General features: G+C 43.5%; 2 protein-coding genes and 1 pseudogene across 2 annotated transcripts; 2 read left to right on the top strand and 1 right to left on the bottom strand.

Annotated features, from left to right (window-relative positions):
• Positions 1-2,736: 2,736 nt before the first annotated feature.
• Positions 2,737-4,219, bottom strand: LOC133890867 (photosystem I chlorophyll a/b-binding protein 2, chloroplastic-like). The gene is made up of 5 exons (XM_062331488.1): positions 3,953-4,219; positions 3,803-3,840; positions 3,391-3,694; positions 3,071-3,281; positions 2,737-2,979 (listed from the first exon to the last, which is right to left on the bottom strand). Exons 1-5 carry the CDS (start codon positions 4,156-4,158, stop codon positions 2,962-2,964), a joined length of 777 nt encoding a protein of 258 aa, XP_062187472.1. The 5' UTR covers positions 4,159-4,219; the 3' UTR covers positions 2,737-2,961.
• A 2,003-nt stretch (positions 4,220-6,222) lies between these two features.
• On the top strand, positions 6,223-10,728 carry LOC133890355 (uncharacterized; annotated as a pseudogene).
• A 2,743-nt stretch (positions 10,729-13,471) lies between these two features.
• Positions 13,472-14,162, top strand: LOC133890354 (protein FAR1-RELATED SEQUENCE 5-like). Its single transcript, XM_062330752.1, has 2 exons — positions 13,472-13,616; positions 13,705-14,162. The coding sequence occupies exons 1-2, from the start codon at positions 13,472-13,474 to the stop codon at positions 14,160-14,162; spliced, it is 603 nt and encodes a 200-aa protein (XP_062186736.1).
• Positions 14,163-15,910: the final 1,748 nt, after the last annotated feature.

Below are 15,910 nucleotides of genomic sequence, written 5' to 3'. Positions count from 1 at the left end.
ACTAAATAGAAACTCAGCTCAACCTATCCAGATAGATACAACCAACTAAACACTTTTATCGTTAACACTCCTACATCCGCTCAGCTGACTTTCTCTCAACTGTATATATAGTCCATACAAGCAATAGGACATGCGAGCAACTAATAACACCCTATATGTATCCACATGGGGAAAAAGTTAATTTTGAAATCCTAATTTGCTAGAAGGCCTAAAAACATGACACGATATCTTGCTCTTTTCTTCCAATACTCCAACAATGAGGTCAATTCCAATGTCTTATTTCTTAAGTAGTGTATAAGAGGAGAGAGGGGACAAGAAATTGCTATTAAGAAACAAGCTTCTAATGTATGCATATGTGTTGCTAGTTTTTTAGATTACCAAGATAATTAATTGTCTCCCTGTCATATATGATGGCTCAAAGAGCTAGTTTCTTCTATAAGAAACAAGCTCATTCTCTCTCTTCTTTATTTTTACTTGCCACACTAGCTTTTTACCTAGCTCAATATCTAATTAATATATAAGAAACAAGCACTAGAAGAGGTCTAATATTTCTTACTGATTAAGTAATTATGTGAAAATGTAATGATTGATAGTCTTATTATATTATATTTAGTACTTCTTAGTAAATTCAAACATTAACTATATTATTAAAAAAACATCTTATACTTGTTAATACTAAAATGCGATGAAGGATAGCTAGGGATAGCTTCTATAGTTTTTTTTTGGAACATACTGAGAATGCGCGAAAATCATGATTTAAAAGCTTGGTATGAAGTGTTAAATTTGTAAATGAATTGTTAAATTTGCATAAAACTTCCTAAAATTGCATATTTGTAATACTACAATTTTAAGCAGTGTATATGATATTATGATTGGAAATTAGCAATGCTGAAATTCTTTCCAGACAGTTGTGCTAATCTCCCAGAGTTCTCAAGTAAAGGTAGCCATGTCCTCAAAATCTGATGCTACAATATTGTGCAAGTATTTTGGACTAAATATCTGCTCCAATTGCAAATATCATTTTATTTGCATGTTAAAACTACTAAAAAGACTTATATTTGCCATATGAGGTAGTATTTCTACTCTTCATTACCTGGTGATTACGGTATACTTGATACACCCATGTTTTTATCAATATACATTATTCATGTAATATCTAGTTTTGGTTAAAAGCGACTCATACCACTCAAAACATGCAAATTCCTGCGGGCAATGATGCCCTTTAGTCTTCTTCTTCCTCCCAAAAAGGTTACTTCTCCGTCAACAATGGATTTTTTTTTCCAACATCGGATCGCCATATTATTCGCTCCCGTAGCTCCTTCCCTAGGAGCAGACTGACTAGCCTGGCACACACCGGAGATTGGAAGGCCTTCTCCATATGTGTCATATTTTCCATTTTGCTACTCGATTTACCTGCTCTGAGATCGAACCAATGGCGAGATTGATGGGCTCCATTGTAGCGACACCGGAGGACGCCACACTATTCTGCTTCAGATGCCCTGATATTGAGACCCTGTGCCCCTTTCCGTGCAAGTCAATTGCTTCAAGAGGCTCTTGGAGGTGGGCTCTCTGTGCGCCGCGATAAGGGTTCATGCACAACCAAGCTCATAACCTATTGATGTTTGCATACTGTATAAAATACCAACAACCATTACTATAAAACACCACATATGTAGCGCCACATCAGTATCGGTTCGGACGTAATCACTTCTGTTAATGTATTAGTGCCGGTTCTTAAACTCACATGCGCGAACCACGACTGAAGCGGTAAGAACCGGTACTGATAGTGACTATCAGTGCCGGTTCCATATAACAATAAGCACTTATGTTCGGACCATACCCAAAATATTCATTCAATCGACTTGTGGCTCACACGTCCGCTCAAACGGCTCGGCTTTATCTCCAGACTTCCGTGACTCCTCTCTCTCACACACACTCTCTCTCCCTCTCTCGAATCAATCCCCTTCGGTGCTCCGGTGGCTGGCCACCGCCCTCCTCCTCCTCTCTCTCCCTCATCCTAGGCGAAGAGAGAGGAGATGAGGTGGAGAGAGGGTTGGCGGAGCGGCCAGAGGTGCGCTACGGAGGGATGGGTCGCTGAAGGCTCGAGCGGGAACGACGCCGTACGACAAGCTAGCTGGGGCACGGTGCGGCGTCGAGTGAAGCCAAGGTGTGCTGAGGTGAGCCAGCGAAGAGGAGCAAGTGTGGTGATTGTGTTCATGCGTCGCGTCAGTGGATGATTGTGTTCGTTCAGGTGTGCGAAGAGGAGTAGCGTAAAGAGAGATGGGGGAGAGAGAGGCTCACCATGATGTTTGGGGGCATCTGGTAGTGGAAGAACAAAGGGAGGAGGGAGCAGAGAAGTGAGGGATGGAGAAGAGGGCCGTGAGGAACAAGGAGAGCTCGGCAGTGGTGGTAGTGTCGACGGCGGAGCGGCGGTGGCAGTGGTGACAGGAGCGGCATCAGAGCCAGCTCGATTCCGAGCTGGCTCGGATGCCGCACCCGTTGCCGCCCCATTTTCTCTTTTTTTTTCTGAAAAATCATATCAGTGCTGGTTCCAAAACCGATACTGATGGTCTCCGACCATTGGTGCCACTTATGGAGTGCCGGTTCCAAAACTGGCACTGATGAGGTTTTGGAACTAGCACTGATTAATGTTTTGGTGTAGTGAACATCACTTCTTTTTTTTTAAAAAAAAATCGATCATCAACATCACGAGAATTTCACAAATCAAGTCGTTGGTTCAGTGAAGAGGACACATCTAGTGAGTATTGCATTTTTACATTGGTTACAACATAGTACAAGTACATGATCAACATGCATGCATTGCTCCACAAACCACACTACCATCATTGACGACAATCTACTCCGAACCCAAAAAAATAAGTTGCAATCGGCCATCAACCTAACAATCTTCTCCCCCATGCATGCGTGGTGGCACTCCTCAAATGGCTAAACTCCAACTCCTCATTTGGGGGTGAAGGCCTGATTAAGCACACAAAAAATCTCAAAATCAGTAACCAAATCGTATCAAAGCTGTGACGTAGGTGCAATGTGGTGGATTGATTCAACTGACCTGGAAGATGGTGGCATGGCCAGGGTCGGCGAGGTGGGCGAAGAGGTTGTCGATGGGGCCGGTACCGGTGTACTCGGCCTGGAACCAGGCGCCCATGACGGCGAGCATGGCGAGGCGGCCGTTCTTGATCTCCTTGGTGCGCAGCTCCTTGATCTTCTCCGGCGAGCCGCTGCCCCAGCCGAGCGGGTCAAACCACAGCCCACCAGGGTACCTTAATTACATTTCCAACACACAGATAAATTGTTAGCAGCCATTGATTAGGACTGTACTAGATGAGCCTCCGAACAAAGTTTTCTTGGTTCATGCATGGAGAGAGATACCCGACGTCGGTGCCGGTGAGCTTGTTGTTGGGGAAGATGGGGTCGGTGTTGACGGATCCGGGCTTAATGATGTCGGCCCAGCGGCGGCCCTCGGCCCAGCCGATGAGGAGGAGCTCGATGATGAAGAGGGTGGTGGTGTCGGTGAAGTACTGCTGCTCGCCGGCGGTGTACCAGAACGGCGTGTTGAGGATGCCGATCTTGGTCAGGAACTCCGGTATGAAGATACCCGCCGCGCCCAGCATCGCCCACCGGCAATGCACCAGCTCTGCCTGCACGTTCCACCGCAAGCTCTCCGGGTCCGATCCTGCATGCACACATCAACAAGAATCACCGTGCAACACACGGTGAATCATCACTCAAAGATCATATATGCACAAGAGAAAACATTGACCGATCGATCATCAGAATTTACCGAGGCCCCAGGGATCAAAGCCGAAGTCGCCGGGGAGGCTGCATCAAGAAGACAAGAACAATACCACGAAAACTGTCAGTCTCACACGCCTACAAGCAGCTGGCTTTTCTCTCGACAAGGTGATATGAATCAAAGACTCCAAGAACCGACCTGCCGTCGAGCCACGGCGGAGGGGTGCTTCCGGGGAACCAGATGGGCCTGTCGGGGTCCACCGCGGCGTGCACTGCGAACGACGGCCGCGCCGCCTCGGCCTGCCTCAGCAGCCTGCTGCCGCCGAGGAAGGACGCCCGCAGCTTATTCCTGGGGAGGGCCGCGACGGCGGTGGTGGTGGAGGAGGAGGCGGAGACCAGTGCCATTGCACGCAAAGCTGTGGCGTTGGAACGTACCGAGGCGTGGGGGGCTGTGTGGTGAGTGGTGCTCGGCAGTTTAAGGGACCTCCAAGCGCGCGCGCCGGAGCGGGACGGCTTATCCGAGAGCGGATAGCGAGCGCGGCCGCCTCGCGCCACGCGGCACGGAGAATCTAGTCGTCTGGCTCTGGCACGCCGGATCGTGCTGACGCGGAGGGCGCTCGGCTGCGAGCTGATAAAAATCAGGGGTAGGCACGGCATTGGGCGCTGCCATGTAGGCAGGCACGCTTCTCCTCACACCGGCCAAGCGTCTATGTGCCAGGCAGATTTGTGTATAAAATATAAAATGGAGGCCTAAAACAACAGTGTAACAAGTCACAGCAAAGGAACATCCACAATAAGCAATACCTACGTTTGGTAGAATTTTTATTTCGTATTTCCTTTGGTTTTAAATATACGACGTTTTGATCAAAATACAGTCAAATATTTAAAACTTTGACTGCCAATAGCTTCTAAAATATTTATTTTAGAAATCTAAAAATATAATATTATAAAAATATTTTTCAAGATAAATCTACACGTGTGATTTTTATGTTTTCAAAGTAAATATTTTAGAAGCTATTCAGGGTTAAAATTTTAAAAGTTTGATCGGATTTTAATCAAAATGTTATATATTTAAAACTGGAGGGAGTAGAATAATGGTAAAAAAATGTTTGTTTGTTCGTTCTGTTGCGTGAAAAATTAGCAAGTTTTCAGTCAACTTTTCTCATAAAATGATTAGCGTTGATTCGTGTTTCAAACACCCTATCATCACCAAGGTTCGCGTTACCGACCGGAGGTCGGTTACCGACCTCCGGCGGTAACCGAAAAACCGCGGTAACCGCGATTACCGGTCAAAAATTCAAAAAAATTCGGAGAAAATTCATTCGGCAAATTTTAAATTTTTGCGAAAAAATCATGTTTTTGCCCTCTCGGTTACCGAGCGGTTTGGGTCGGTTACCGAGCGGTTTGGGTCGGTTACCGAGCGATTTTCTCGTATTTTCGATTCGGTCGGTTACCGAGCGGTTTGGCTCGGTAACCGCTCGGTTTTCTCGATTTATCGAGCGGTTTTATCGAATTTCAGCGCAGTTCAACAAAAAATCTAAAAAAGGGTTTAATCTTGTAAAATCAATAACTAATTCATCCGAGCTTAAAATCAAGTGAAACAAATTTTGTTGGATTCCTTGTAACATGATCTACATGATAAAAGTATTTATACTCATAAAAAAGTTCAAAATTTTCTGTGAGAAATTTTATTTGTTAAACCAAGGTAAATGCATAGTTTACTCTTTGCTAATCCAAAAATCATGAAACTAATTTTGTTAGTCTTCTTACATGATCCTATATCTTTTAAAAATACATGAACTCATGAATTAGTTATTGTAACATGCATGATTGTGTAAATGTGTTGCGACTAGATTAATTCATAACTGACCCATCACACCTTAAAAATTAGTGAAACCACTTTCATTAGCTTATTTATATTATGATTTACGTAGAAAAAATAATAGTAGACATGAAAAAATTAATTACAGTGATTTTTCTTAACATATTCACTTTATGCTTGTGAACTTTGTAAAAATCATAGAGAATTTAATAAAACTCTAAATAAAGTGAAATCAATTTTAAAGGTTCTCTTAAAATACGTTTTATACAATAAAAATATGTGTTTGTATGTTACACTTTTCCTTAACGTGAGTTAATAATTGAGCCGCACGCTTCAATTTTTTTCATTTTTTTCAAACTTTCTCCCTATAGAATATGATGCAAACGACATTATTTTTGAAATTTTTTTTCACAGAAGTTCTTAGAATTGTGTCTAGTTTTTTTTAAGATTTTTTTTGAATTTTTTTTAAATTTTTTTATTTTTTCGAATTTTTTGAATTCAAATTTCGGTTACCGAGAGGTTTTTGAAATCGGACCGGACCGGGAAGGTCGGTAACCGCGATTTTTGAGCGGTTACCGACGGTTTTTTGAACCCTGATCATCACAGGCAAGGACTGGGTGAGTTTAGGGTTCAAAGGTAGGAGGCAAATGGTGGCACCGGAGGGTTTTGGGCATTGGCAACCATGGTGGGAGGCGACGGCAGCAGGAGGTGCAACCGGAGTTGACAATGTGGAGAGGACGAAGGGGGTGTGACTTGTGAGAGGTGGGGGTGGGGATGCACAGTTAGGATTTATCGGTCCTCCCAGCTCGCTCCCTCCCGATCCACGCCGCACTCCACCTCCACCTCACCGCGGGCTCCGCGCACCTCTGGCCGCGCCGCCGCGAGTACGTCCGCCTGTGGTGGGACCCCGCCGTGATGCGCGGCCACGTCTGGCTCGACGCGGGCGCGCCTGCAGCGCCGGAGCCCAGGACCCCCTGGGAGGGGTCCCTCCCGCCGATCCGGGTGTCCGAGGACACCTCGCGGTTCAGGTACACGAACCCCACGGCCACCCGTCGAGCCTCCTGATCGCGCGCATTGCGGCGAGGCTGTGCGGCTCGTCGGCGGCGGGGGCGCACGGTGGGTCGTGCTCGTCGACGACGACACCGTGCTGTGCGCGGACAGCCTGGTCGCCGTGCTCGGCAAGTACGACTGGAGGGAGATGGTGTACGTCGTGGCGCCGTCAGAGAGCCACTCTGCGAACACTTACTTCAGCCACAGCATGGCGTTCGGAGGCGGCGGCGTCGCGCTCAGCTTGACCCTCGCCGCCGCGCTCGCGCGGACGCTCGACGTGTGCATCGAGAGGTACCCCAGGCTGTATGGAAGCGACGACCGCCTTCATGCCTACATTACAGAGCTCGGCGTGCCCCTATCCCACGAGTATGGATTTCACCAGGTATCTAGCTTATTCTTCAACATTTGCGCGCATTGAATCATAAACCTGATGCTTACAGCTCTGATCCGGTTAGTATTCCATTTGTGGGATCTTATCAATTTGTTGGTGTCTGTGTCTCATCAAGCAATTGGAGTGCTTAGCCTGTTGTGCTATATGGGATCTGCTCATGAACTAGCTCTCAGTCAAGACATGAAAATAATTCGAGGATTGTGCCCTCTTTCCCCATTCCATTAATGAGTAGCATGGAGCCTTGATGAATCAATCCCAATGTGAAGCATGGTTTAGATCCTGGATACCTAAGCTGATGCATCGTTTCAAGCTTTACTATATCTGTCATGCGATGTGATACTTTCTACTGTTGTGCCATCTTAGCTGGGTTGATTGGAATGCATGAACAAAAGTAGGGTGGTGCCAGAGTGGTTATGATAGTGAAAAGAAATTTGGTAGGACTTGAATGTTACTTTTGTTTGGACACTTTTCTGGACCCTGGACATTTTTGCCAGAGTTTGCTTGGTTGTTTTACAGTCCTGTCTCTCAATGCCCCTCTGTCAAGTGTCAAATAGGCAGAGCATGTGTTTCAGAATCATAATATCTTTTTATTAAAAGATGTTTTGTTTCCTACGATCATCCTGCAAAATTAGATTGATTTCTGCTTTATTAATGGAGTATATTTTCTGATAAATCCATTCATCCTTCTAATGTTGTTTTTTTTCCTTATATCATATATCAGTGGGATATCAGGGGCAATGCTCATGGTTTATTGGCGACTCATCTAGTTGCTCCTCTCATCAGTATTCACCATGCGTAGCTTGTGGACCCCATATACCCAGGACTGAGCTCTCTTGAGAGTTTGGACCTCTTCACTATGGCTATGAAAATGGAACCCATGAGCTTCCTGCAGCGTTCAATTTGTTATGATCAAAGCCAAAAGCTTACATTTGCTATCTCGTTGGGCTATGTTGTTGAAGTATACCCCAATGTTCTTCTTCCTTGTGAATTGACGCGATTGGAACGGACTTACATTGCTTACAATAGGATGAGTCAGAGAAATGAATTCAATTTTGACACTAGGGATGTTCAGAAGTCTTTGTGCAAGAAGCCAATCTTGTTTTTCTTGAAGGATGTCTGGAAGGATGGAAACATAACTAGGGGCTCTTACATACGATCAAGTGGTAGGGATGACCTCAAAAGAAAGGTGTTTTGCTTCCGGTCACCCCCATTACCTGACATAGATGAGATCCAAGTTTCTGCGTCTCCACTAAGCAAGCGCTGGCATCTGGTTTGTACTATCATTGCTTAGAGTATATCTTTTCCCCTCTTAAATCTTTACAATTGCTAAATTATCATTCTGCTAATATAGGCACCAAGAAGGTTATGCAGTGCATTTAAAGGATCTATTAATGGTACTTTGTTTCTGTTTGTTGCAATGTGTACGTGGGACTTTTGGCTCAGCTTCTGATTCTCTATAACTGATGGGAAACAGAGATGTATATGTTCTGTCCAGATGATACATGGAAGATGTCGTTATCACCCTGCATTCTTTGAATCAAGTGTTCTGGGGGCTTTTTTTCTGCCTCAAGCGCTTGACAGTAACCGACTGCTTGTTATACTTGGTAGTTACTGAAGGTAGTTCTGTATCTTCTCGTAGTAAATTACATTTTAAAATAGTTTGTTAGTGCTGAGCATGAGAACTACCTTTAAGATGGTTTATCAGGCTAATATGATTTCTTGTTCCGGTGTTGTTGATCTATCCTGTGCGCGATGCAAGATTTGATTATTTCTTGCCGCCTCCTTACCTACATTTCATCAGTTGCAAGGAACAGATAAATTAAACCATCATTCATGGACAATATACTGAAAGTTTACCACACTTCCGTATTTGCCACTGATGTCTCAATGACATGTGGGCCTTAGACCCACATGTGGGCCTTAGACCCACATGTCATTGAGAGAATGAGTGGCAAACTCGGGATTGGGTAACTTTTCAGTGGCAAATAAGGAATTTATCCATATTTTTAACAGCTTCAAGTTCAAAGTGTAAACTGTAGGTTCCCAACATAAATGGCAACCTTACTTTTTCCGCTTTTAGTGAAGGAGATATGGAAATGATATAGTAAAGTTAACAACTGCATTTCCCTTTTACATTGGAAAAGTGTTATGTGCTGCGCCCTAATTACTAGAGTTACAAACTAATTTCATGTGCATATTACTGTTATCCCGACCATGGAAAAAAATCTCAGATTTTTTTAGAAAATCGGAGGGCACTGGTGAGACCGATAAAAACAAAAATCGGAAATTTTCGGTCTGATTTCGGACAAATTTGGGTCAAATTTGAATAATTTGGGTCAAATTTGAATATTCCGGCTGGTAACACAAATACCAGAGGTGACCGATAGAACCGAAATTTGCGAAAATTGGCTGAAATACTGAACCATGTCCTGACCATGGTCGTTCTTATTGTTCTATTTCACACAACACACTTTCACAACATGCTCACTACTCAGATGGTTGCCTTTCTATTGCCTTATAACACATGGATAACAAGATAAGTGCCTATCTATCGCACCTGTATCAAATTGCCATAATAAGTAGAAATTTTTTCATTTTGATCTTTTTCTGATTTGAAAGGTGGTGTGTTGTTTTTCCGACTAATGCATAAAGATATTCAATCTATGCAATTGTTACCATAATTATCCTTGACCTCAACCTTTGCTTTTGATACGAGCAGGATAAACCATTTCTTGGCCAATTTTCTACAATTTTACTTTGCCAGTGATACTTGTCTGTTTGTTTTATTTGTAGGAACCAAAGGTTCTTTTAGGGTTATGCAAACTGTTTCATCCTTTTCCTTAGAAGGATAAAACTTCTAACTTTGTTTTAAACCTTGGAATGCAGTACATGTTGCTAAAAAGTGACAGAAAAATATCACTGGTGGAAACACTACTTAAAAAACACGTAGTGTTTTCATCAAATCCAAGACAGCATAATGCGCAGTTCCACAAATCCAAGACGCTCGATAACAAATACGTGAGGATTCTCGAGCCCCCCTGCCTCGGATCCGGGGGGAATTTGTGTTTGGTGCTGCGGATTTGGGGATGCTCATCTCACTCACTGTGCTTGTGCGTGCGTTTGTGCAGATGCTTGGAGATGAGATAGGGAAGGGGGCGTACGGCCGCGTGTACAAGGGGCTTGACCTGGAGAATGGCGATTTTGTGGCCATCAAGCAGGTCTCGCTGGAGAACATTCCGCAGGAGGATCTCAACATAATCATGTTGAGATTTCATTTTTTCTGGCTTCTCTTGTGATGCACAGCAAGTGCCGAATAGCACATGCGTTCAATTGCATGAAATATGGTTTTGGGAGCTGTGTAACATAAAGTAGCAACAGCAGCCTCAACAGCTATAATTTGAGACTAGAAGTTTGAGCTATTCAGCTCGCTGTTTGGTAGTATACCATTTTGTTCGGTACCATGCAATGGAATTAAATCCTAGGGCTAAGTTCTGCTATGTTATGTGACTCCATAGCAAGCTCCCTATTAAGTCTGCTCAGACTTGGAAAACTAGCGGAAGTCAAAGACACGTTATCTGTGTTTAGGCTTGTTTTTATTCATATTATATTCGATACAAAATAATTTAATATTTTATTTGTAATCATGTTTACGATGAAACAATATAGAATATTGATATGTTGTATGTTATATTTAATTAAGGTATTATCTGCACATCATATTCTTTTTTTCTTATTTCATGTTATTGTAATAGCAGGGCAGCTGTTATATATATATATATATATATATATATATATATATATATATATATATATATATATAGTTCACTGTTGCACAATTTCTCAGTTACGATCTTAAAAACAGTATAGTTACGTTCCACAAGATAGGTCAGTTACTACAAATATATATGGTCGTAACTCAGTATCTTCTCAGGTCGTAATTATGCACTTTTTTATCATGTGATCGTAACTGGGTCACCTCTGCGCACACCTCCAGTTACGATCCCAAAAACAGTATAGTTGCTATCGTAACTGACTTTTTGTTATGTGATCGTAACTTAACTATTTGTGTCGTCGTAACTGGGGGTGGCTCAGTAGTAAACCACAATGTGTCTCGTAATTATATACTTTATATCATGTGATCGTAACTTAACTATATGTGCTGTCATAACTGACTAGTTTCTTAGTCGTAATTGAGGGTGGTACAAAGGTAGCTGCAATAACTAGGGGTGGCGCAACGTAGTTCACTGTTGCGCCTAGGTGTAGATTATACTGCCGTTGCGCTATGCTACCCGACTACGCCCCACCGATCCCACACGCCAATCCCCGGTCGTGCCCAACCAATCCCCGTGCGACAACAACTCAAGCCCACCTTCCTCGCGCGGCCAGAGCCAGCGACCGACTTCGATCCCCGATCGCACCCCACCGATCCCAACTCTGATCCGGCTTCCTCCATGTGGCTCCCTGCAAAAAGTACGGACAGGATCACCGCGGAGCGGCGACTTCACTTCAGCGGCCGTCGGAATCCACAGAAGTCGATGCCACCCCATCGCAACTATGGCTCTGCGGCCTCGAACCGTGGTGGATTTCACAACTTCGCTTGCGCCAACACCGACGATTCCCATGGATTTATTTGACTTCGGGGGCTCTGCGCCAGAACCATCGCCGATCGTGACTGTTATAGCACTGACGACCACACCGGTACCGCCTCCACGTCCTCGCCTCCAAGCCATGGATCCTTTGCTGCACAAATCGCTAATGACGCCCCCACTTGCAATTTCTCCTAGCGCCATGGTGACACCTACGGAGGATAAGACATACACCCATGTAAGTCTCCGATTACGATGTCTTGTCCTTTGTAGTTACTATTGCTAATACACACTGATTGCCATTCATTACGAGACCCCCCCCCCATAGTGTGTTACGATTTGTTGCCTAAAAAAACTTGGCTCAATTGCGATTACTGCAATTGCTGGTTACTGTTTTGAACACAACCTAGTTACGATTGATATAACGAGAACCGTGCATGTTCAATACATCCTAGTTACTATTGATAAGACTCAATTGCGATTACTATACTTTCTGGATACTATTTCGAACACACCCTGGTTGCGATTGCTGTAACATGTAACTGTGCATGTTCAATACATCCTAGTTACTATTGGTAATACTCGCTGGTTGCAATCCTGGTTACACTTGTTGCCTAAAAAAAAAGGATTGATTGCAATTATTGTACTTGTTGTTTATTGTTTCTAACACATCCTGGTTGCGATTGCTATAACATGTAATCGTGCATGTTGATTACACCCAAGTTATGATCTATTATTTCACCCAGTTATGATTAGGGTAGTTTGTCAATTTCGTCTATCTAGACAATGAAAAAGAACTTGAATTGATTTCCATTGTATTTCTATATGAATTACGCTAAATCATGTGATCTGGTTACAACTCTTGATTACTATGCCTTGTGTCAATCTAGGACTCATTGGTGTTGGATGAGTTCATGCCAAAAGGGGATTAAAATTTGATGATCCAAAAGAAGCATACAACTTCTGCTGTGACTATGCAATCCTGGCTGGGTTTAACGTCCGTATGTATCGGACACAGAATCAAGTACGCTTTTACGTATGTAGCAGGCAAGGACATTATGGTACTCAAGAAAGTGAAAATTATGAAGAAGATGAGGACCGTCAAACTGAAAAGACATCAATGCTATGTGGTTGCAAAGCTGAGGTAAACGTGAAGCTGAACAAGAAGGAAAAATTCTGGTATATAGATTATTTTGTTTTGGAACACAACCATCCACTATTCCCCTCGCCGTGGATGACACGCTATATGCATGCACATAAGAGGAAAGACCTTGCACTATTGAACCTAATAAATATCATGGTGCGGAACGGAGTGTACCACCAGGCAACGATGAATGTGATGTCAGAATTACACGGAGGTCGCCAAAATTGGCCGTTTACTGAGAGGGATCTAAAGAACAGGTATATTGCTAGAATTTTTTCCTTCATCATATCTGTGGTCCTGGAAATATCCGTTTACTAACATTCCTTGTTTTATAGTTACTATTCCAACTGATTACAGGTTACTGTCATATTACTGTTATGATTATTGTCAAGGAAATGATTATCATTGCAGTTGAAACTTTATTTGAACACCAGATACTACTATAATGGATTTACAATTGCTAACACTTGACTTTTTACAACCTACAACAAAGCAGAGTTCCTCAGGCAAGAAAGAGAGGATGATCAAAGCTCATTGCCTTCTTCAACGAATGCAAAACAAATAACGAGTATTTCTATTGGGATGTAATGGTTCACCCTAAGACCAAAGTCATTCAAAACATGTTCTGGAGCAACGCAAGCCAAAGGGTTGAATGCAAAGATTTTGGTGGTCTCATCACATTTGACACGACACACAGAACAAACAACAAAAACATGCCACTAGCAATGTTTGTCGGATCAAACCATCAGCTGCAAAATGTTATCTTCGGGAAAGCGCTCATACATGATGAGTCAGCAGATTCTTTTGGTTGGCTCTTCACAACATTCACGAACTGCATGCATGGATATCAACCCCATGTGTTGCTGACAGGTGCATTCCCACCTCCCCCCCTCCTATGTGATTATGACTCAAGATGCCATAGTTGCAACTCTGACTACAACAAAATGCTATTTTGTAGATGAGGATCCTGCAATGAAATTAGCAGTACCGGAGGTTTTCGACAAGACACAACATAGGTATTGCAATTTTCATGTGCTAAGGACTTCGCAAAATGACCTCGACACGCTATACATTGCGCACAAAGGTCTAAGAGAGAAGGTCGAAGGTCTATTCAACTTCCCGCTGTCGCCAACAGAATTTGAACAAGCATGGACAGAAACAATGCAGGAGTATGCCATAACTGAACACCCAGCAATCAAATCATTGTGGGAGAAGAGGAAGATGTGGATTGAAACATACTTCAAGGGCCTCTACTGCGGAAGAATGACGTCCACACAAAGAAGCGAAAGCACCAACAGAGTACTAAAGGATGAATTTGTGAACAAAACAACATCGTTGCACATGTTTACCAAGAAGATGCTTGAAGCCATTCAACATGTCGACCACATGGAAGCATGGGAGACCCACTACTCATAGGTGATAAAACTAAGTTTCTTTTAACACCAGTTAGTGCTTATAATGCATATAGATTACTACTCAACTAGTGCTCTGGTCACTAGTGGGCTTCCATTAGTGTTTTTCCTGTATACTGATTATTTCTCAGATTTGAATGTTAGTTGTGATATCATCTACAATACAATTTCCACTACTGGAACATCCGATCACAAACTTTTTCTTTCAAAAAGCAACTATTCACCCTTCCCCTCTAGGCCGGTATATCGATCCTTTACTATTTATATATTTGAAAAAGCAACTATTCACCCCCCCTCTAGGCCAGTATATCGATCCTTCAGTGTGTGAGATGTGTGGAACTTTGGTTGCTCGCACGTGTCGTATTAGTTGCGTGTGTTTGGGCACTTGTCATTGATCGTGCGCGAGTTCAGGAGTTTGTTACTCTTGGAAACCATCGTCTCCTAGACGGCTTGGTGGTGGATTGCCGGCGATCTCCTCAAGTGAAGATTATGAGGAGGCCCGGAAGTGATTGCAGAACTCACCATCTCCGGAGTGGAGTAAGAGTTGGCCATAGTGGAGGTGAGGAGTGCATGTGTGCAACCTCAAGAAGAAAAGGGTTGAAAAAGATCCGGCTCAAGTGTGACCAAGCTTCCTCAATAGAGATGTAGGATATCGGTGGATATCCGAACTGCGATAATAAATCATTGTCTCCGTATTTCCTTACTCTTGTGCATCCACGCATGTATGCTTATTTGTATGTGTATTGAGTTAATTTTATGATATTCAAATTTGTTGTTTTGCACTGATCGAAAGTTCTTATGAACATTATCAGAACATCCGATGAACAATAATTTCAGAATTTTCAATTAGAGTTTTGTTGCATATCTTGCTAGATTTGAATAATATTTGTCACACCCTAGAATTGTAACATTTATATTTGTTTAGGGTGATGGTGCACTAGTTGAGTCTAGCATATTTATCTTTTTCACTTGTGAAAAATCCGTTAGTTTATTTCTGCTGCAAGTTTAGGCCAAATTTCAAAAGGGGACAAACTTTTGCAAAAGTGTCTATTCACCCTCTGTCGGAGGGTGAACTCCTATCGCAGGGATCCGGGGGGACCCCTTTTTGAGATTCGGCCGGGGGAATGATTCTGAATATGTTTGCGGGAGAAATAAATGGGTGTAAATACGATGGCAGGTGGGATGGAATGATCGAATGCAGAAAGCAGTAAATGCACTGGAGGGATTTTTAGACAGGTTCAGGCCACGCTGAGCGTAACACCCTACTCTTGTGTGGATGCTAAAATGCCCTGAGAATATCCATCAGGGATGTTGCTGGTTACAAGAATATTTGTCTATCCTAGAGCTTCGGGTTCTTTGTTCTTCGGTGGTCTCAGTTTCTGTGCTTGTACTGAGTGTTCTTCGAGTCTTGGCGTCTGTGTTCCAGAATTCCTCAATCTCTGAGAGTCCGTTCTTGTTCGTGCCCGCCGGCTCTCTTAAATACTCACCAGCGGTAGCGTGCCCCGAAAGGGAGGGCACGAGTTCCAAGGCACCATAAATGGAAAGGTAGTCATCATGGGCTGCTGCGTGAAGTGACAGGGGGGTTTGAAAACGCACCCCCTGCCCCGTTTCAGTCGTCATGATGGTGTTGGCAACGGGCGCCGTGGAGAGGGCCCACCGGGCAGCCACAGAGCAGCCCGGCGTGCCCGCCCGGTCTTGTTCGCCTGACACAGCAGGGTGGCAGGCGAGGCGCCTTGGGCCTTATGATGTTAT

The sequence above is a fragment of the Phragmites australis genome, chromosome 14 (genome assembly GCF_958298935.1).
Source record: "Phragmites australis chromosome 14, lpPhrAust1.1, whole genome shotgun sequence".
Lineage (NCBI taxonomy): Eukaryota > Viridiplantae > Streptophyta > Magnoliopsida > Poales > Poaceae > Phragmites > Phragmites australis.
Note: the sequence above shows the minus strand (reverse complement) of the source record. Positions and strands in the feature narration are given on the sequence as shown.

Excerpts from the sequence above, each read along its gene's own strand:
- LOC133890867 (XM_062331488.1), bottom strand. The coding sequence starts at position 4,158 with ATGGCACTGGTCTCCGCCTCCTCCTCCACCACCACCGCCGTCGCGGCC. Across the intron at positions 3,841-3,952 it reads CCGCCGTGGCTCGACGGCAG|CCTCCCCGGCGACTTCGGCT; the intron begins GTCGGTTCTTGG and ends TTCTTGATGCAG. Across the intron at positions 3,695-3,802 it reads CTTTGATCCCTGGGGCCTCG|GATCGGACCCGGAGAGCTTG; the intron begins GTAAATTCTGAT and ends GTGTGCATGCAG.
- LOC133890354 (XM_062330752.1), top strand. The coding sequence starts at position 13,472 with ATGTTTGTCGGATCAAACCATCAGCTGCAAAATGTTATCTTCGGGAAA. Across the intron at positions 13,617-13,704 it reads ACCCCATGTGTTGCTGACAG|ATGAGGATCCTGCAATGAAA; the intron begins GTGCATTCCCAC and ends GCTATTTTGTAG.